This window comes from Mobula birostris, chromosome 1 (genome assembly GCF_030028105.1).
Source record: "Mobula birostris isolate sMobBir1 chromosome 1, sMobBir1.hap1, whole genome shotgun sequence".
In the NCBI taxonomy this organism is placed as follows: domain Eukaryota; kingdom Metazoa; phylum Chordata; class Chondrichthyes; order Myliobatiformes; family Myliobatidae; genus Mobula; species Mobula birostris.
Genome location: NC_092370.1, coordinates 32,169,606 through 32,191,108, shown reverse-complemented (window position 1 = coordinate 32,191,108; position 21,503 = coordinate 32,169,606). Strand labels below are relative to the sequence as shown.

Sequence of the window (21,503 nt, the reverse complement as noted above, 5' to 3'; positions counted from 1 at the left end):
AGTGTGCTGTCTCTTATTTCCTGGCACTTAGTTGTAGCAGGGTAGCAAATTACACAACATCCACACAAACCAGGGTTTGGGGTGGGAGAGCAGTCTCAATCTCACAGGTTTGGCGGGAGCGGAAAGTGTATTCTTGACTTACGCAGCCAAGGAAGCCAGTGGGGTTTCATGTATGATATATAATAGTTGTTTAATCAGTCCTGGGCACTAAACCTAGTTCAATAGAGATCTGTGGAAATTATTGAAAGTTATGCTAACTGGTTTATAATCCAACAACATCCTGTCTAGTGCTGAAGACATCTTTTCCAGAGTGACAGGCTATCCCAGCGTAAGGAACGGGTGCTGTTTTAATAGATATGCCTAAGTTGGTTTTGTCCGCAAGTCTGAAAATACACAAAAATTGCTTAAGGTGGTGACTGTCAGTCATATAATGAATGGCATCAAAAGCATCAAAGACTAGTGAGAAAGAACAATTACCAGAAGTGAGGAGAGACAGCCAACTAGTTCTGCCATTGGCGTGTATTTACATCAGACTTTTGAATTTGATAATGTTCTGGGACCTCATTTTTAAGTAGAGGTGACCATAAGTCAGGTGTTCTTAAACTGGGCACAGCCTTTAGCTGTGCCTTTATTTGAGTGTTCCAGTAATGTGAATGGTGAATGTTGCCTATTGCCTGTCCAAAAATGGGCAAGCACTGGCATGCTCTCATTGGCAGAGTGATAGTATGTAACAATGGCAATGTCAGTAGTCTGACTGCACTGTTTAGGATTGCGGTGAATATTGGTAGCTCAGGTTGAAAGATTGAAAGAATTAAATCTTTTTAGCCTAAGTAGACCTGGTAGAAGTGTTCACTTTCATTAAGGGTGTAAGTAAAGTGGATGTCAGCTGCTGCTTCAAAATTAATCCATCATCAAGGACACGGGGCCATAGGTGGAGTCTGGTTAAGGGGAGATTTCAGATGAACATCAGGAAGCATTTCTTTACACAGTGAGTTGTGGACACCTGGAGCAAACTACCTAGTTGTTTTCAGAAGGCTTTTGACAAGGTGCCACACATGAGGCTGCTTAATAAGCTATGAGATGGTAATAGAGGAAAGATTCTAGTATGGATAAGGCAGTGGGCTGATTGGCGGGAGGAAACACATAGGAATAAAGGGATCCTTCCCTGGTTGGCTGCCGGTGACGAGTGGTGTTCCACAGGGATATGTGTTGGGATCAGTTCTTTTTATGATAGAGGGGGTGGTGTGGCCCTGTGTATAAGAAATAATATTAAATCATTAGAAATGGATGGCATAGGATCGGAAGGTGTAGAGTCTCTATGGACTGAGTTAAATGGCAAGGGTAAAAGGACCTTAATGGTAGTTGTATACAGGCCTCCAAACAGCAGCCGGGATGTGGATTACAAATTACAGCAGGAGATAGAAAAGGCATGTCAGAAGGGCATAATTGTTGAGGATTTTTAACATGAAAGTGGATTGGGAAAACCAGGTCAGTACTGTATCTTGAGAGAGGATTTGTAGAATGTGTAAGGGATGGCTTTTTAGAACAGCTTGTTGTTGAGCCCACTAGGCTGTGCTGGATTGGGTGTTGTGCAATGATCCGGAGGTGATAAGAGAGCTTAAAGTTAAGGATCACAATATGATCAAGTTCACTTTGAAATTTGAGAGAGAAAAAATAAAATCTAACGTGTTGTATTTCAGTGGAATAAAGGAAGTTACAATGGCATAAGAGGGGAACTGGCCAAGGTTAACTGGAAAGGGGCATTTGCAGGAAGGACAGCAGAGCAGCAATGGTTGGAGTTTCTGCAAAAAATGAGGGAAGTGCAAGACAGATATATACTGAATAAGAAGAGATTTTCGACTGGAAGTACGATATTACCGTGGCTGACAAGTGAAGTCAGAGTCAAGGTAAAAGCAAAAGAGAGGGCATACAAGGAAGCCAGTTGGAAGATAGATTGGGAAGGTTTTTAAAAACTTACAGAAGGAAATTAAGAAGGTCATTAGGAAGGAAAAGATGAATTATGAAAGGAAGCTGAGGACTAATATCAAAGAAGATACCAAAAGCTTTTTTAAGTAAAGGGTAAAAGAGAGTCGAAAGTAGATATAGGACCAATTGAAAATGATGCTGGAGGTATTGTAATGAGAGATGCAGAGATGACAGAGGAACTGAATGTGAATTTTGCATCAGTCTTCACAATGGAAGACATCTGCAGTATATCGGACATTCAAGAGTGTCAGGGAAGTGCAGTATGTGCAGTGAAAATTACGACTGAGAAGGTGCTCAGGAAGCGTAATGGTCTGAGGGTGGATAAAAATCTCCTGGACCTGATGGAATGCACCTTCAGATTCAGAAGGAAATTGCTGGAGAGATTGCTGAGGCATCAACAATGATCTTTCAAGAATCGATAGATTCTGGCATTGTATTGGATGACTGGAAAATTGCAAGTGTTACTCCACTACTTAAGAAGGGTGGGAGCAGCAGAAACGAAACTATAGACCTGTTAGCCTGACATCAGTGGTTGGGAAGTTGTTGGAATCGATTGTTAGGGATGAGATTACGGAGTACCTGGAGGCACATAGAAAAAAAACTACAGCACAGAAACAGGCCTTTTGGCCCTTCTTGGCTGTGCCGAACTATTCTCTGCCTAGTCCCACTGACCTGCACATGGACCATATCCCTCCATACACCTCCCATCCATGTATCTGTCCAATTTATTCTTAGATGTTAAAAAAGAACCCGCATTTACTGCCTCGTCTGGCAGCTCATTCCATACTCCCACCACTCTCTGTGCGAAGAAGCCCCCCCTGCCCCCCCCATGTTCCCTTTAAACTTTTCCCCCCTCACCCTTAACCCATATCCTCTAGTTTTTTCCTTCCCTTGCCTCAGTGGAAAAAGCCTGCTTGCATTCACTCTATCTATACCCATCATAATTTTATATACCTCTCAAATCTCCCCTCATTCTTCTATGCTCCACTGAGTTTCTCAAGTCCCGGCAACATCCTTGTAAACCTTCTCTGCACTCTTTCAACCTTATTTATATCCTTCCTGTAATTTGGTGACCAAAACTGAACACAATACTCCAGATTCGGCCTCACCAATGCCTTATACAACCTCATCATAACATTCCAGCTCTTATACTCAATACTTCGATTAATAAAGGCCAATGTGCCAAAAGCTCTCTTTACGACCCTATCTACCTGTGAAGTCACTTTTAGGGAATTTTGTATCTGTATTCCCAGATCCCTCTGTTCTACTGCACTCCTCAGTGCCTTACCATTTACCCTGTATGTTCTACCTTGGTTTGTCCTTCCAAAGTGCAATACCTCACACTTGTCTGTATTAAACTCCATCTGCCATTTTTCAGCCCATTTTTCCAGCTGGTCCAAGTCCCTCTGCAGGCTCTGAAATCCTTCCTCATTGTCCACTACACCTCCAATCTTTGTATCATCAGCAAACTTGCTGATCCAATTTACCACATATCATCCAGATCATTGATATAACAATGGACCCAGCACTGATCCCTGTGGCACACCACTAGTCACAGGCCTCCACTCTGAGAAGCAATCCTCTACGACCACTCTTTGGCTTCTTCCATTGAGCCAATGTCTAATCCAATTTACCACCTCTCCATGTATACCTAGCGACTGAATTTTCCTAACTAACCTCCCATGCGGGACCTTGTCAAAGGCCTTACTGAAGTCCATGTAGACAACATCCACTGCCTTCCCTTCATCCACTTTCCCGGTAACCTCCTCGGAAAAACTCCAATAGATTGGTCAAACATGACCTACCACGCACAAAGCCATGTTGACTGTCCCTAATAAGTCCCTGTCTATCCAAATGCTTGTAGATTCTGTTTCTTAGTACATCCTCCAAAAACTTACCCACTACTGATGTCACACTTATTGGTCTATAATTTCCTGGATTACTTTTCGATCCTTTTTTAAACAATGGAACAACATGAGCCATTCTCCAATCCTCTGGCATCTCACCCGTAGACACTGACATTTTAAATATATCTGTCAGGGCCCCTGCAATTTCAACACTAGTCTCCTTCAAGGTCCGAGGGAATACCCTGTCAGGTCCTGGGGATTTATCCACTTTAATTTGCCTCAAGATAGCAAGCACCTCCTCCTTTTCAATCTGTACAGTTTCCATGATCTCACTACTTGTTTCCCTTAATTCCATAGACTTCATCCCAGTTTCCTTAGTAAATACAAATGCAAAAAACCCATTTAAGATCTCCCCCATTTCTTTTGGTTCCGCCCATAGCCGAGCACTCTGATCTTCAAGAGGACCAACTTTATCCCTTACAATCCTTTTACTCTTAATGTACCTGTAAAAGCTCTTTGGATTATCCTTCACTTTGACTGCCAAGGCAATGTCATGTCTTCTTTTATCCTTCATGATTTCTTTCTTAAGTATTTTCTTGCACCTTTTATACTCCTCAAGCACCTTATTTACTCCCTGTTTCCTATACATGTCGTGCAACTCTCTTCTTCTTTATCAGAGTTGCAGTATCCCTTGAGAGCCAAGGTTCCTTATTCCTATTCACTTTGCCTTTAATCCTGACAGGAACATACAAGCTCTGCACTCTCAAAATTTCTCCTTTGAAGGCTTCCCACTTGCCGATCACATCCTTGCCAGAGGATGCTTACAAGATGGGCAAAAGCCAGCATGGTTTCCTGAAAGGAAAATTCTGTCTGACTAACCTATTGGAGTTTTATGAGGAAATTACAAGCAGAAGATGTGGTAGATGTGTACTTAGATTTTCAGAAGATCTTTGACAAGGTGCCACACATGAGGCTGTTTAGCAAGATAAGAGCCCATGGAATTACAGGGAAATTACTGGCATGGGTGATCAGCAGAAAATGGAGAGTGGGAATAAAGGGATCCTATTCTGGTTGGCTTCTGGTTACCAGTGGAGTTCCACAGGGGTTGGTGTTGGGACCGTTGGTTTTTACGATGTATGTCAATGATTTGGACTATGGGATTAATGGATTTGTGGCTAAATTTGTCTATGATACAAAGATAGGTGGAGGAGTGAATAGTATTGAGGAAACAGAGCTTGCAGAGAGACCTAGATAGTTTATGGAAATGGGCAAAGAAGTGGCAAATAAAATAAAATGTTGCAAAGTGTATGGTCATGCACTTTGGTGGAAGAAATAAACGGGCAGACTATTATTTAGATGGGGAGAGAATTCAAAATGCAGAGATGCAAAGGGACTTGGGAGTCCTTGTGCAGGATACCCTAAAGGTTGAGTTGGTGATGAAGGCAGCAAATGCAATGTTGGCATTCATTTCTAGAGGGCTAGAATATATAAGCAAGAATGTGATGTTGAGGCCCTATAAGACACTCGTGAGACTACAATTGGAATATTGTGTGCAGTTTTGGGCTCCTTATTTTAGAAGGGATATACTGACATGGGAGAGGGTTCAGAGAAGATTCATGAAAATGATTCCAGGAATGAAAGGGTTTCCGTATGAGGAATGTCTGGCAACCCTTGAATTGTATTCTCTGGAGTTCAGGAGAATGAGGGGGGATCTCAGAAACATTCTGAATGTTAAAAGGCCTGAACAGATTAGATATGGCGAAGTTATTTCCCATGGTAGGGGAGTCTAGGACAAGAGAGCATGACTTCAGATTGAAGGCTGTCCATTTAGAACAGCGATGCATAGAAATCACTTCAGTCAGAGGGTGGTAAATCTGTGGGACTGGTTGCCATGAGCGGCTGTGAAGGCCAAGTTATTGGGTGTATTTAAAGCAGAGGTAGCTAGGTTTTTGATTAGCCAGGGCATCAAAGGGTATGAGGAGAAGGCAGGGGAGTTGGGATGACTGGAAGAATTGGATTAGCCCTTGATTGAATGGCAGGGCAGACTCAATGGGCTGAATGGCCTACTTCTGCTCCTATTTCTTATGGACTGTTTTCTACATGGAGAGAAAATACAAAAAACTGAGATGCAAAGGGACTTGGGGGTCCTTATGCAGGATCCCTAAAGGTTAATTTGCAGGTTGAGGTCTTTGGTGAGGAAGGTAAATGCAATGTTAGCATTCATTTCAAGAGGGCTAGAATATAAAAGCAAGGATGCAATGTTGAGATTTTATAAAGCACTGATGAGTTCTCACTTGGAGTATTGTGAGCAGTTTTGGGCCCCTTATTTTAGAAAGGATGTGCTGAAACTGGAGGTTCATGAAAATGATTCTAGGATTAAGTGGCTTGTCATATGAAGAGTGTTAGATTGCTCTGGACCTGTATTCACTGGAATTCAGAAGAATTAGGGTTGACCTGATTGAAACCTATCAAATGGAGAAAGGCCTTGATAGAGTGCATGTGGAGAGGATGTTCCCTATGGAGGGAGTGTCTGAGACCAGAGGACACAGCTTCAGAATAGAGGGTGTGTCCTTTTTGAATGCAGATGAGGAGGAATTTCTTTAGCCAGAGAATGGTGAATCTGGAAATCTTTGCCACAAGCTGCTGTAGAGGCCAAGTCTTTTGTTTGTGTGTGTGTGTGTTTGTACTCACTCACTCACTCACTCATGTCCTGGCCAATAAGAATCTATCAAACCTTATATAGCACCCTCTGCCCCTCTGCCTCTCCAACTCTTTTGATAGATTCTTGTTGGCCAGTACATGAAGGGATATGGGAAGAAGGCAGGAGATTGGGGCTGAGATGAAAATTGGATCAGCCGTGATGAAATGGTGGAGCAGACTCAATGGACCAAATGGCCTAATTCTGCTCCTATATTTTATGGTCCTATGGTCTTTGTGTAGTTGGAGTAGTACCCTTAGATACAGTACTTCCAAATCTGAACTTGATAATTATTTCAACACACTATGTGAATAGGAATTTGGCAAACTTTGTTGGGCAAATTGGTCTTTTGTCAAAAACTTACTAATATTCTAAAGTTGGAAGTTGTGTTCACTGAGCTTGGTAGTTAGCTTGCGGATATTTGAGGTGACATCAACTCATTTGAGGTGACATCTTGAAAGGGCAATTGTTGGTGTTTCTCTCTGGGAGTGTTTGTGTTTATTTGGGCTCCTGTTTGCCTGCCTCGGTCGTGTTTGACTACCCCTTCAGTTGACCTTTGTATTCTTTTGGCTCATGTTTCTTTCGCTCTTAGAGGTTCATAGATGGCGTCTATTTCAATATGTTTATTACAGATTTAACAGAAGAGAATCATGCTTCTAAAAGTTCTTGTCTGCTTTGTGTTTGCCTGCACCAGAACCTCTGCGGTGTCCCAATCTCAGTCTTCATGTACTGAGATCAGCAACAGTAGATCATGTCTCTGTACTGCCCGTTTGTGTTCCTGTAAACGAGTTGAGAGTTTATGTCCTGTCTGGCTGATGTAGTTCTTGTTGCCGGCTCCACAGATGATCCTGTACATCACATTGCCTTTTGTTGATTGCTTGTACAGTTCTCTTGGTTCTCGAGACAAGCTTCCTTAAATTCCTCATTTGTTTGTGAGCAATTGGGATGCTGTGAGGTTCAAGCAGTCGAGCTGTCACTTCTGAAGATATTCTTGATGTAGGGCAAGGTTGTGTGTTTCACTGTGCGTTGAGCAAGGTCTGCTTGTGTTTAGCCAGGTCTGCTTGTGTTTAGCCTGACTACTCACTCACTGCAAAGTCAGGAGTGTGATAAAATGCTCTCCTCCTTTCTGCATGAGTGCCGCTATGACAGCAGACGAGAAGGTTGACATTATCCAAGATGAAGAATATGCTTGATTGGCATTCCATCCGTCTGAAACATTCATTCTCTCTCTATCACTGGAGCAGTACAGCTACAGTTTGTGTCATTTATAAGGTGCATTTCTGCTTGTTTTGACAGGCTCCATTAAAAACTCTTTGATCTCTGAAGAATATGGCCAGAAGGCATGTTTAATCATTGCCAATTGCCAAGTAACTTTCCAAATTGCACAATATTCCAAAATATTTGACATCATTATTATTGAGTAACATTCTTAGAACTTGTAAACTTCAATCCTGGGAATATCTTTACCTGGACTGCAGTATTTGTGTGAATAGTTTCAAAAGAAACTAGAATGGCAGTAAAAATTGGTCTTGTCAGCAATGTCCAGATTACCATAATTAAACTGACGCTTATGAAAATAAATTAGATGGGATTGCATGCTGCCATGGGTGGAGTGGGAGCATTTACAATGAAATTGAAGACCAGGTTCATGCGACTGAAACATAGAAGACTGCAAAAGTTTTTCTTCCCCTTGGGGGGCGGGGGGGAAGAAAAGGTACCAGAGAAACTCAGCAGTTCAGGCAGCATCTATAGAAGGGAAAGGAACAGTCACTGTATACCACACTGACCTGTCTGTCCTTGGATGACTCCACTGCCAATGAGGCCAAACACACTGCAGGAATAACATCTAATAATCTGTCTGGGTAATCCACAACCCAAGGGCATGAACAGTGAATTCTCCGATTTTAGGTAACCTGCACCTCTCTGACCCTTTCCCTCCTACATACAACTGCCATACCAGTCCCCATCACTTAGTTTCTTTCCTCACCTCCACCTACTGCATCTGCTTACACTCCTTCCCTCTCAACCCCTCACAACATTCTTTCTATTTGCCCTTCTGTCTTTATTTGGTTCCATGATCTACCTTCCTTTCCTATCAGATTGCATCACCCTTTGTTGCCTCTACCTATCATCTCCAACACTTGCTATTCCCACCCTTCCCTCCTCCATTTGCCAGTTAGCCCTCTTAACCTAGATCCACCTTGCTAGCTCTTTCCCTGACCCTACACCTCACATCTTTAAACTGGCTGTTTGCTCCCTCCTGTTTCATTCTGGATGAAGGGCCTCAAAATGTCGACTGTCCATTTTCCAATAAGGATTTGGTCTGAGCCTCTTGAGTTCTTCCAGCGGGTGTTTCACTTTGATTAGGATGGTAATGTTCCTTTTTTTGTGTGGTTGGAAATGTAAACTATGGAGTGGGAATGCAGACCTGGAGTATTGGAAAAGGCAAACCTTCATTTCAAGAATATATGAAATCGGGGTTCAGGCGTCATGAGGGAAATTGGCATTGTGTTCCTGGGAATGAAGCTGAATAGCTACGATGAAAGAATTTTGACTCTGAAACTCGAATGTGAACCTGAGGTGATGGGTGGCGAGTTTGATAGTATTCAGAAACAAGATTTCGGAGGTAAATTCAGTATGATGGCTTTTTAAAAATTGGGTTTCTTGATTTTTGAATGTTCTTGCATTGCTTTCCAGTAATCACTGATTGGGATTCAGTGCTGCTGTCTGTTAGGAGTTTGTACTAACAGACAGCGTTACTGCGTCAGTTCCTCTTGCTGCTCTGGTTTCCTGCCACATTCCAAAGATGTATGAGTTAGGTTTAGAAAGTTCTGGGCATGCTATGTTAGTTACACATGTGGGCTGCACAGCACCATCCTGGCTGATTGGACTTGACACAAGCATTGCATTTCACTGTATCGTTTGATGGTTAGATATACATGTGACAAATAAAACTAATATTTAAATGTCTCCTTTTGGATCACTTGAGTGCTAAACTGTACTAGTTTAGTATGATGAAAGCAGCGATCAAGTCGGTCTGTATAACAAAGAACAGTGTAAGTGCTTTGTACCACAAAACAAAGAAATTAAAATGAGTTTCATTGATGGTGCCTTTTTCTTGTATTTCAGGTTCGTTTGGTTATTGCAGAAAAGGGGCTGAAATGTGAGGAGTATGATGTTAACTTACCACTAAGTGAGCACAATGAACCATGGTTTATGCGTTTGAACCCAGCGGGAGAGGTACCTGTGTTAATACATGGAGAGAACATCATCTGTGAATCCGCTCAGATCATTGATTACCTCGAGAGCAAATTTGAAGATGGTAACGTTTAAGAAGTGTGGGGGTGGGGGGGGGTTTGTAGGCTTAATTAAATCTAAACTAGAATTTTCTTAAGAAAGCATTTTTTCCCCCAACCCTTTAGCTATTCTTTTTCTTGAGCTCTTCAAATTTGGTGAAGCTGCATTTTCTTTTAAAGGGTATGAATAGTATTTCTCATTTTTCTTGTGCTCAAACAGAAAACTTCAATAAGTCATACTAATTATGTGGCCGTCCGATCCAAGCCCATACTGTCACATCTAGTAGCAAGTGCATTTCTCCTTCCTGTTTGTGCAATGTGTGGCCACTGCGTAATCCTGCCATAACCCTTTTGGGTTCTAGAGGTAAATCATTCTATACAGAGTGATGATTAGCTCAAGTACTTAATCTCTTGACAAGCTGAGGGAATGCAGGAGTCCTGTTTCCTGTGTGACTCAGGATATGAGAAAATCAAGATTCTCTGGAAAATAAGCTTATAATCACCACCATACATATTAATTACAGTTCCCTGCCATTAAATAAAATACTAGATCTCAAAGTTGATGCCAGAACAATGTGTACTTTGGCTTATGGTGGTGATTTGTCTTGGTTTGGCTCAGCTTCCAAAGTTTCCTAGTGTGAGAGTATTAGTAATCCTGATGCTAAAGTAGAAATGTGGAACAGCACCCTCTGGTGTAAGTTAAAAAAAAAAAAAACAGTCTCTTATGGTAGCACTATTGGTTTGAAAGCTGTGTGTGCATGCCATGCATTTTTGTCAGGGACCACATAGCATCATTCACTATTTAAAGAAAAATCTATTTAGATGTGTTTCATTGGGTGTAATTTTATGTGCTAAAATATAGTCCTGTTTTTCATGAGTTAGGCTATTACAAAGCTAATTGGGGACTGTTGGATTATTGCAAGTATAGGAACTATTGTGGGACCCGCGAACCAATAGTGCCCCACTTACATCTATATTTTTCTAAAGGAAGTATTATTACAACTGCGATAAGCCTTCTGACAAATTTGTTATGTACAGAATAATCTATTGGTTAATATTTTAGCAAGGAGTAGTTTTTCTTTCATTTGATGCAAGGGAGATAGAGTCCACTATGCTAGTCATCACTATGTAAATTTGCCTGATCAGGGATAAAACATACCTCAAGCACAATTGTTAGTAATTTGGAATGAATAACATCTAGCAAAATAACTACAGAACTCTGACTAAATAATCTTTGTGCTGGTCAAATTATTAGGAAAGTTTCTGATGTAAATTAGCATGTTGAAAGATCCAAGTAATTTAAGACAGGCAACAGAGTTAGTAGATTTGTTAAGAGATGATTTCTGATAAATATTTTGAGGTAACAAATGGTAACATTTTTGTTGTAATTTGTTTATACTTTTAAGTCTTTAGATGAAATATCACATGATCTCAGTGGTTGGGAAGATGTTGGAGTCAATTGATGAGGTTATGGAGTACTTGGTGACACAGGACAAGATAGGACAAAGTCAGCACGGTTTCTTTAAGGTAAAATCTTGCCTGATGATCCTGTTGGAATTCTTTGAGGAGGTTACACAGAGGATAGATAAAGGGGATGCAATGGATGTTTTATATTTGGACTTTCAGAAGGCCTTTGACAAGGTGTCACACATGAGGCTGCTTACCAAAAGAGCCCATGGTATTACAGGAAAGTTACTAATGTGGTTAGAGCATTGGCTGATTGGTAGGAGGCATCAAGTGGGAATAAAAGGATCCTTGTCTGGTTTGCTGCCAGTGACTAGTGGTGTTCTGCAGGACTTGGTGTTGGGACTGCTTTTTAATGTTGTATATCATTGAGTTAGATGATGGAATAGATGGCTTTGTTGTCAAGTTTGCAGATGATATGAAGATTGCTGGAGGGGCAGATAGTGTTGAGGAAAAAGGTAGGGTTGCAGAAGGACTTAGATTAGCAGAATGGACGAGAGTGGCAAATGAAATACACTGTTGGAAAATGCATGGTCATGCACTTGGTAGTAGAAATAAATGTGCAGACTATCTTCTAAATGGGGAGAAAATCCAAAAATCTGAGATGCAAAGGATCTTGGGAGTCCTTGTGCAGAACACCCTAAAGGTTAACTTGCAGGTAGAGTTGCTGGTCAAGAAGGCAAGTGCAATGTTAGCATTAGTTTCAAGAGGGCTTGAATACAAGAACAGGGATGTGATGCTGAGGCTTTATGAGGCACTGGTGAGGCCTCACCTTTAGTATTGTGAACAGTTTTGGGTTCCTCATCTTAGAAAATATGTGCTGGCATTGGAGAAGGTCCAAGGAGGTTCACTAGGATGATTCCAAGAACAAAAAGGTTATCATATGAGGAACGTTTGGTCTGGGTCTGTACTCTCTGGAATTTAGAAGGATGAGGGGGGGTATATCATTGAAATCTTTTGAATGTTGAAAGGCCTAGACAGAGTAGGTGTGGAAAGGATGTTGCCCATGGTGGGGGATTCTAGGACAAGAGGGCACAGCCTCAGGATAGAGGAGTGTCCATTTAAAATAGAGATGCAGAGAAATTTCTTTAGCCATAGGATGGTGAATTTGTGGAATTTATTACCACAGACAGCTGTGGAGGCCAGGTGGTTGAGTGTATTTAAGGCAGAGCTTGATAGGTTCTTGATTGGACATGGTATCAAAGGTTATGGGGAGAAGGCCAGAAACTGGGGTTGAGGAGGAAAAAAAGGATCATCCATGATTGGATGGCAGAGTAGACTCAGTGGGCCAGATTCTTCTCCTATGTCTTATGTCTTTATCTGTAAAGTAGCTGTGGAAATGATCAAATTGAATGAGCTCACTGGGAGGAAGTAAGTGCAATACTCAATGAGAATTTCAGTGATTATAGGGCTATATATAATGTTCATTTCTAGGTCCCTTGCTTTAAATGAAATATTAATAACTTAAACTTGACTGTAAAGATGTTGCTTGCATTTTGATAATCATAAAACTTAGTGTGGTGGATAGTGAAGCAGAAAGTTCTGGGCTGTAGTAAGGTGCCAATGGATTGATTAGGTGGAATGGAGAGTTGCAATGAAGAACAAATAAGGTGAAAAATAACTCATCAAATGTAGAATACTAAGGTGTATAGAGAACCGGGATTTTGGCTTGGATGTCCCCAGGTGTTATTTGGCAAATAAATAAGATGGCTTCAGAGATGTATGGGATTTTTGACTTTAATAGGATAGGTATAGTACATAAAAGCAGGAAGCTCATATTAAGATTGTCTAAACTCTAACCTCTGGCCATCATAACAGAAGCGTGTGATAGAGAGGGTGCTGAGGTGTATTACGAAGATGTTGTCAGAATTGCAAAATTATAGGAGTGTCGAGATTGGAGTTTTCTTTACCCCAAAGAAGTGAGATTTAGCGAAGTACAAAAAATTCTAAGAAGACAAGGCGAGTTGGGAGGACCTACTTGGTTTAGCAGAGAGAAATTAGGAGAAGGGATTGTCCTATGAGGCAAGATGAAGCAGTCTGGACCAGTATTCTACGGAGTTTACTAAATGAATAGTCTATGTACATAAATCTATTGATGCTTCAGGACACATCTTCAGTGATGTTTCTGGAATCATCGGGTGTTTCGGGTCTTTCAACGTCATACAACCTCCTCCAGGTGACCCAGCCGGGGCTGATCAGACCTCAGCTTGTGTCCAGATGGCTAGCTTCTTATGACTCCATGGCTCCCCTCTTTTGAGCCACAGCCATCTTGAGGCCCTCTCTGCCGCATCCGTGGTACTGCGGATGGCTCTCCTCTTCCTCTCTCGATGCCCAAAATGCTGAAGGCTCTAACTAAAGAACGGGCTATGAAGCTCCTACAACCAACCTCCACTGGGAGACACCTCGCTCTCCATCCAGCCTGCTGACAGTTGCTGACCAGTCCTGCGTACTTGGAGAGCTTCCTTTCAAAGGCCTCCTCCAAGCTATCTTCCCATGGGACTGTCAGCTCCAGCAGCACCACTTGCTTAGTAGACTCAGACACTAGGACAATGTCTGGTCGCAGGGTGGTGGCTGCGATATGGTTGGGGAACTTCAGCTGCCCTTCGAGGTCCACCAACAGCTGCCAGTCCCTTGCAGAGGTCAGAATGCCTGCAGATATTCTTTTGGCAGGTATTGGCTGCTCCCCAGCTCTGACAAAGGCAATGGTCCGCTTGGAGGGTCGGGACCGCTTCGCCCACTCAACTCCTGCACTGACGGCTTCAGCGATGGTCTTCAGGACGTGATCATGCCTCCACCTGTACTGTCCCTCACCAAGTGCCCTTGCACAGCCGCTGAGGATGTGCTCCAGGGTTCCTCGCTTGGAGCACAGTGGGCATGCAGATGACTCTGCCTTGCCCCATGTGTGCAGGTTAAAATGTGCAAGATTCTTACAGTGCTTGGCTCGGTGAGTGCAGAAATAACATTTTCCCTTGCTGAAGGTTGTAGAGTCAGTGTTTACATTATTAAAATTAAGGGAATTGTTCTTTCATGATTTACAGAATTATCTTTATTCAGAATTGTGGATGTTTAGAGTTCTGTTCTAAAGGACGGGAAGCACTCAGATCAATACAATTTTGAATATTAAGGGAATCAAGCAAGATGGAATGAATTGAGGAGAGTAGAGCTGAGGTAAAAGTTTAGTTTTTACCTAATTGAATAGTGGTGCAGATCTGAGAGACCAGTGGCGTACACCAATTGTTATTTGTTATGTTCAGTAACTAAGGAATATAAGTTGGCTAGTGGAAGAAATATTTGTTATGTTCAGTAACTAAGGAATATAAGTTGGCTAGTGGAAGAAATTGAAGGAAATCACTGTGTGCAGATGAAGGGTCTTGATGTGAAATGTCAACCGACCATTTCCCTCCGAGAATGCTGCCTGGCTTGCTTAGTTCCCCCGAGTTCCTGTTCCTTGCATCATATTCCAGCATCTGCAGTCTTTATACTTTATACTTTATTGTCGCCAAACAATTGGTACTAGAATGTACAATCATCACAGCGTTATTTGATTCTGTGCTTCACACTCCCTGGATTACAAATATTAAATATTAAAAATATTAAAAAATAGTTAAAATTAGTAAATATTAAAAATTTAAATTATAAATCATAGATAAATGGGAAGTAAGGTAGTGCAAAAAAAAAACCGAGAGGCAGGTCCGGATATTTGGAGGGTACGGCCCAGATCCGGGTCAGGATCCGTTCAGCAGTCTTATCTGGAATTCACTGCCTGAAGAGACTATAAAGCAGAAATTATTAAACTAAAATTATTATCTGAGTGCAAACAACAGGAATTCTGCAGATGCTGGAAATTCAAGCAACACACATCAAAGTTGCTGGTGAACGCAGCAGGCCAGGCAGCATCTCTAGGAAGAGATGCAGTCGACGTTTCAGGCCGAGACCCTTCGTCAGGACTAACTGAAGGAAGAGTGAGTAAGGGATTTGAAAGGGGGAGGGGGAGATCCAAAATGATAGGAGAAGACAGGAGGGGGAGGGATGTAGCCAAGAGCTGGACAGGTGATAGGCAAAAGGGATACGAGAGGATCATGGGACAGGAGGTCCGGGAAGAAAGACGGGGGGGGGGGACCCAGAGGATGGGCAAGGGGTATATTCAGAGGGACAGAGGGAGAAAAAGGAAAGTGAGAGAAAGAATGTGTGCATAAAAATAAGTAACAGATGGGGTACGAGGGGGAGGTGGGGCCTAGCAGAAGTTAGAGAAGTCGATGTTCATGCCATCAGGTTGGAGGCTGCCCAGATGGAATATAAGGTGTTGTTCCTCCAACCTGAGTGTGGCTTCATCTTTACAGTAGAGGAGGCCGTGGATAGACATGTCAGAATGGGAATGGGATGTGGAATTAAAATGTGTGTCCACTGGGAGATCCTGCTTTCTCTGGCGGACAGAGCGTAGATGTTCAGCAAAGCGGTCTCCCAGTCTGCGTCGGGTCTCGCCAATATATAAAAGGCCACATCGGAAGCACCGGACGCAGTATATCACCCCAGTCGACTCACAGGAGAAGTGTTGCCTCACCAGCCTACCACCCCACCAGCCTCCGGGTCCAACATATTATTCTCCGTAACTTCCGCCACCTCCAACGGGATCCCATCACTAAGCACATCTTTCCCTCCCCCCCCCCCCCCCCCCCCCCCCCCCCGTATTCCGCAGGTATCGCTCCCTACGCAACTCCCTTGTCCATTCGTCCCCCCCATCCCTCCCCACTGATCTCCCTCCTGGCACTTATCCATGTAAGTGGAAGAAGTGCTATACATGCCCTTACACTTCCTCCCTTACCACCATTCAGGGCCCCAAACAGTCCTTCCAGGTGAGGCAACACTTCACCTGTGAGTCGACTGGGGTGATATACTGCGTCCGGTGCTCCCGATGTGGCCTTTTATATATCGGCGAGACCCGACGCAGACTGGGAGACCGCTTTGCTGAACATCTATGCTCTGTCCGCCAGAGAAAGCAGGATCTCCCAGTGGCCACACATTTTAATTCCACATCCCATTCCCATTCTGATATGTCTATCCACAGCCTCCTCTACTGTAAAGATGAAGCCATACTCAGGTTGGAGGAACAACACCTTATATTCTGTCTGGGTAGCCTCCAACCTGATGGCATGAACATCGACTTCTCTAACTTCCGCTAGGCCCCACCTCCCCCTCGTACCCCATCTGTTACTTATTTTTATGCACACATTCTTTCTCTCACTCTCCTTTTTCTCCCTCTGTCCCTCTGAATATACCTCTTGCCCATCCTCTGGGTCCCCCCCCCCCCCCCCTTGTCTTTCTTCCCGGACCTCCTGTCCCATGACCCTCTCACATCCCTTTTGCCAATCACCTGTCCAGCTCTTGGCTCCATCCCTCCCCCTCCTGTCTTCTCCTATCATTTTGGATCTTCCCCCCCCCCCCCCTCCAACTTTCAAATCCCTTACTCACTCTTCCTTCAGTTAGTCCTGACGAAGGGTCTCGACCTGAAACGTCGACTGTACCTCTTCCTAGAGATGCTGCCTGGCCTGCTGCGTTCACCAGCAACTTTGATGTGTGTTGCTTATTATCTGAGTGAGCACTTGAGTCATAATCTACAAGACTGGGGGATGGGAATAATACAAGTTGCTCAATTGCACTTGATGGATTGAATGGATGCTTCCTGTGCTGTTGGTGTCATGACAAGGCTTTGGATTGGGCCTTGGGCCTTTATTTGCCTTGTGCTGTGAATTGTATTTAAAGTCAGAATATTGAGAAATTTAACTATGAAGCAATTTGGGGTCCATCACACACTGAGAGATTATATCTTTTTGCATTGGCCACAACTTCTGCACAAATTTCAGGCGCTTTGATTACTAATGCTTTCACTTTGGAAAAAAGAACACATTTCTAATTTTCTTTCCCTTTGGTTCTTCACCTCTTTCCCTTTATTCCACCGTCTATCAGATTCTTCTTCCTTCAGCCCTTTACCTCTAACCTATTGCTTCCCAGCTTCTCACATCGTTTCCTTACATCCCCCTCCCTACACACCTGTCTTCCACCTCTCTCTTGGACTCAGCTACTACCTGCCAGCATGCACTCCTCCCCAACCCCTTCCATTTTTATTCTGGTTTCTGCCCTCTTGCTTTCCAGTCCCGATAAAAGGTCTCAGCCTGAAATATTGACTGTTCATTTCCCTTCGTAGATGTTGCCTAACATGCTGAGTTTCCCTCAGCATTTCGCATGTTGTAATTATTTTTCTTCAAGCTGAGTACATGTGTTAGAAGTGTCTTTTAGTATGTGTTTCTAGCATATTATTCATTTCACATTTTTAGTTAAAATTTGATCTTTTTGCATTTCATATTTTAAGTTAACAATTCTTAGATTCAGTGTATTAATTTTGAACAAATGTGCACATTTTTCTTTTTGTTTACAGTTATTCCTTTGTTACATCAAATCATACTGATTTTCAACTATTGTAGACTGTGTAGCTAGCAGTCACCACAGCTGGAATGTTTCGGTTCTTGAGGTAACTTGTGTACTCATTCTGATTCAGTGAATTATGTGATTCAGCTTAGAGCAGGGGTTCTTTACCTGGGGTCCATGAACCTCTTTGGAGGGGGGTCCACGGATAGATTCCAGAGGGTCTGTGAATTTGGATGGGAAAAAATTTACATAATTGTTTTTATTAACTTTTAACTGTAATTTAGCATTTCCTTCAATTATGAATGTAGGTAACAAACCACAGTAGTATTACCAGTACCAATAGAAATCATAGATATTTTCATATTGCATTACGTCTGTTAAAAATTTCAGAACATATTGTATATGGAAAAATATTGTCACTTCTTCAAAATTGATAGTTATTAGACCTGCCACTAGATCAAACGTGATTGCAGTCTTCCTGTCTGCATACGTTCATGTGACGTAGCTGGCTAACTAACGGACAGCCCTGCGATTGGATGTCCAACATAACAAGCATTTTGCTTTGTCAAAGACCACCCCACGGTTTAATGTTCTTATTCAAGCTAAGCAACAAAAGCCTTCACACTGATGTCTTATAAAACGAGTTTAACTTGTTTATATTTTAAATGCATAGTTTTATTATTTAATGGGTTAATGAAGAAGCACATATATTACTATCACAATTTTATTTTTAATGTCTTGAGTGTGTTGCAATATAATTGGTTTCTTTTGTAATCATTTTGTATTTTATATATTTAAATACATTATTCTGAGAAGGGTTCACAGGACTGTCATACGGGTCCCTGGCATAAAAAAGGTTAAGAACTTAGAGGATATTTGGTATAGTATGCATTCCTTATATCTTATTCAAAGAAATTTTAATTTGCAGTCTCATTAGGACAGTACATAGCAAAATAAAAGTGACTCATTGGTATTGAAATAAATTTCATGCTTATTTATTGGGTTTTCAATTCTTTGAGAGTCAGAAAATTAAAAAAAAAAGCTGTTGCATGAACTATGTTTTAAGTCTCTTGTCACGTTTGGTGAGAGAGACCCTTGTGAAGAGAAATACATGATCTTTTAAAAGAAATTACCTGTAAATGAATAACATTATTCATATCACATTGATTCCTGTGATAAGAAATTTTATTTATTTGTACCTTCAGCAAACATCCCTAAATTGATGCCAGAAGAAGGAAGTTTGTTCTTCCCAAGAGTACAACATTATAGAGAATTGTTAGATTCTCTTCCTGTGGATGCCTACACACATGGCTGTATTCTTCACCCAGAATTAACTCTGGATTCCATGCTTCCTGCATATGCTACCACGAGAATTCGCAGTAAGTAGAATCTAGCAATATAGTAGTTTGCCTAATATCCTTTTGAATCCAGTTGATGGATAACTTAAAAAATAATTGAGGATTTTTTCATGGTTTGAATTCAGATCGTATTGGTAATTCCAATAGTTCATTGCTCAAATCTAAAATAATTTGAAGAAGCCAAATACTTGAACAATATTTTAAATGAAGAGTGATAATTATCCTTGCATAGCTGAAGGTGGCATATGAGAGTTGTATATTTTAAAATGTGACTGCAGTTTTGGTGTAATTGGAGCTATACATGTATTTTACAATGTAAGGCTAAGGGGGTGTATAACTGATGCATTTTAATCTCTTAATTGCGATCAATGTCAAGGAGTTTGAGCTAATGTAGAGCCAGGTGCACCACTGTGGCAACGAGAATTTAGTGTTACATTATCCTATTGATGGTTTATCATCCCTCTGTATATAGCTCGAGTGGTAAGTAGTTAGATTTGTACCAAAACTGGGAAGGGGGGGGTGGGGAACAAATTATTTGAGCAGCTCATGTGTACCACAGATCTCCTATAGAGGGCAGCATTGTGAAATTGATGACTGCAACATTACAGCTGAAGCCCACAAGATCTGAATTCAATTTGAATTGAATTGACTTTACTTACATCCTTAATGTACCTGAGGAGTAAAAATCTTAAACCTCTTAGCCTTGCATTGTAAAATACACATATAGCTCTTTCTAAATGTGTAATGTGCAATTTATAGTAATTTATAATAAATAGTATGTACAGCAGGACAGTCAATATAACATAGAAATACAATTGTATCAGCAGTTGAGGCTTCCTCACTAAATATATATAAGAAACAAATGTTCTTCAAACATATTTAGGAAAAATGGTAAGACTCTTGGCAGTGTGGAGGATCAGAGGGATCTTGGGGTCCGAGTCCGTAGGACACTCAAAGCAGCTGTGCAGGTTGACTCTGAGGTTAAGAAGGCAAACGTTGTATTCGCCTTCATCAATTGTGGAATTGAATTTAGGAGCAGAGAGGTAACTTTGCAGCTACGCAGGACCCTGGTCAGACCCCACTTGGAGTACTGTGCTCAGTTCTGGTTGCCTCACTACAGGAAGGATGTGGAAACGATAAAGGGTGCAGAAGAGAATTACAAGGATGTTGCCTGGTTTGGGGAGCGTGCCTTATGAAAACAGGTTGAGTGAACTTGGCCTTTTCTCCTTGGAGCGACGGAGGATGAGAGGTGACCTGATAGAGGTGTATAAGATGATGAGAGGCATTGATTGTGTGGCTAGTCAGAGGCTTTTTCCCAGGGCTGAAATGGCTGCCACAAGAGGACACAGGTTTAAGGTACTTTCGAGTAGGTCCAGAGGACATGTCAGGGGTAAGTTTTTTTACTCAGAGTGGTGAGTGCATGGAATGGGCTGCCGGCAATGGTGGTGGAGGCAGATACGATAGGGTCTTTTAAGAGACTTTTGGATAGGTACCTGGAGCTTAGAAAAATAGAGGGCTGTGGATAAGTCTAGTAATTTCTAAGGTAGGGAAATGTTTGGCACAACTTCGTGGGCCGAAGGGCTTGTATTGTGCTTTAGGTTTTCTGTGTTTCTATGTTTCTAAACAGTTAGATAGGTTTTTACATAGTAAGGGAATTAAGGGTTGTGGGGAAAAGGCAGATAGATGGAGCTGAGTTTACGGATAGATCAACCATGATCTTATTGAATTGCGGGGCAGGCTCGATGGGCCTAGTGGCCTGCTCCTGCTCCTATTTCTTGTGTTCTTATGTTCTTATTGGAAACACCTGCGTACTTTGGCCTCAGAGATGACCAAGCTGCAGGTCTCTTCGGCGGCTCTCCACAGGGACTCCGTGTTGCAACATGGAATTGAGCGTAAAAGAAGATTTAGCTCATCTGGGAGAGAGGCAATGATGTTGGAAATTCCACTGCGTTTAGCTTTGAAGTCCGCAATGGTGTGCAGACCTTGCTATAAGCTGCGTGTGTTGTTGGTGGATCTCTATAGGTTATTGTGAATGCACACCTGTTGCCATGTTTATATACAGTTTTAATAGTTGGCTACTTGCCTTGGTATGTAAATGTCCATGATTTAATTTCGTATGGATTTGAGGTGCAAAGGAGTCATCATGCAGGATTTCCTCAAGGTTAATTTGCAGGGTGAGTCGGTGACCGAGGAATGCAAATGTGAAGTTAGCATTCGCTTCGAGAGGATTGGTATATAAAAGCAAGGGTGTAATGTTGATGCTCTGTGAAGCACTGGTGAGGCTTGACATGTATCATGAGCAGTTTTGGGCCTCTTAAAGAAAGGATGTGCTGACATTGGAGAGGGTTCAAAGGAGGTTAATGAAAATGAAAATCGGAACAAGTGTTACACATACCTTTACACTTCCTCCCTCACCACCATTCAGGGCCCC

At 42.0% G+C, this 21,503-nt stretch overlaps 1 protein-coding gene across 6 annotated transcripts in view; it reads left to right on the top strand.

Moving 5' to 3' along the window:
- The window catches only part of gdap1 (ganglioside induced differentiation associated protein 1), a 90,156-nt gene that overhangs the window by 52,988 nt on the left and 15,665 nt on the right, over positions 1–21,503 (top strand). For 5 of the 6 annotated variants that reach the window (XM_072253528.1, XM_072253538.1, XM_072253551.1 and 2 more), the window contains 2 exons: positions 9,661–9,853; positions 18,920–19,093. In XM_072253528.1, the coding sequence (XP_072109629.1) occupies positions 9,748–9,853; positions 18,920–19,093 (280 nt within the window). In that variant the 5' untranslated portion in view covers positions 9,661–9,747. Of the gene's footprint in view, positions 1–9,660; positions 9,854–11,244; positions 11,355–17,724; positions 17,818–18,919; positions 19,094–21,503 lie in introns of those variants that run through there. The other variant, XM_072253561.1, reaches the window with a different exon arrangement.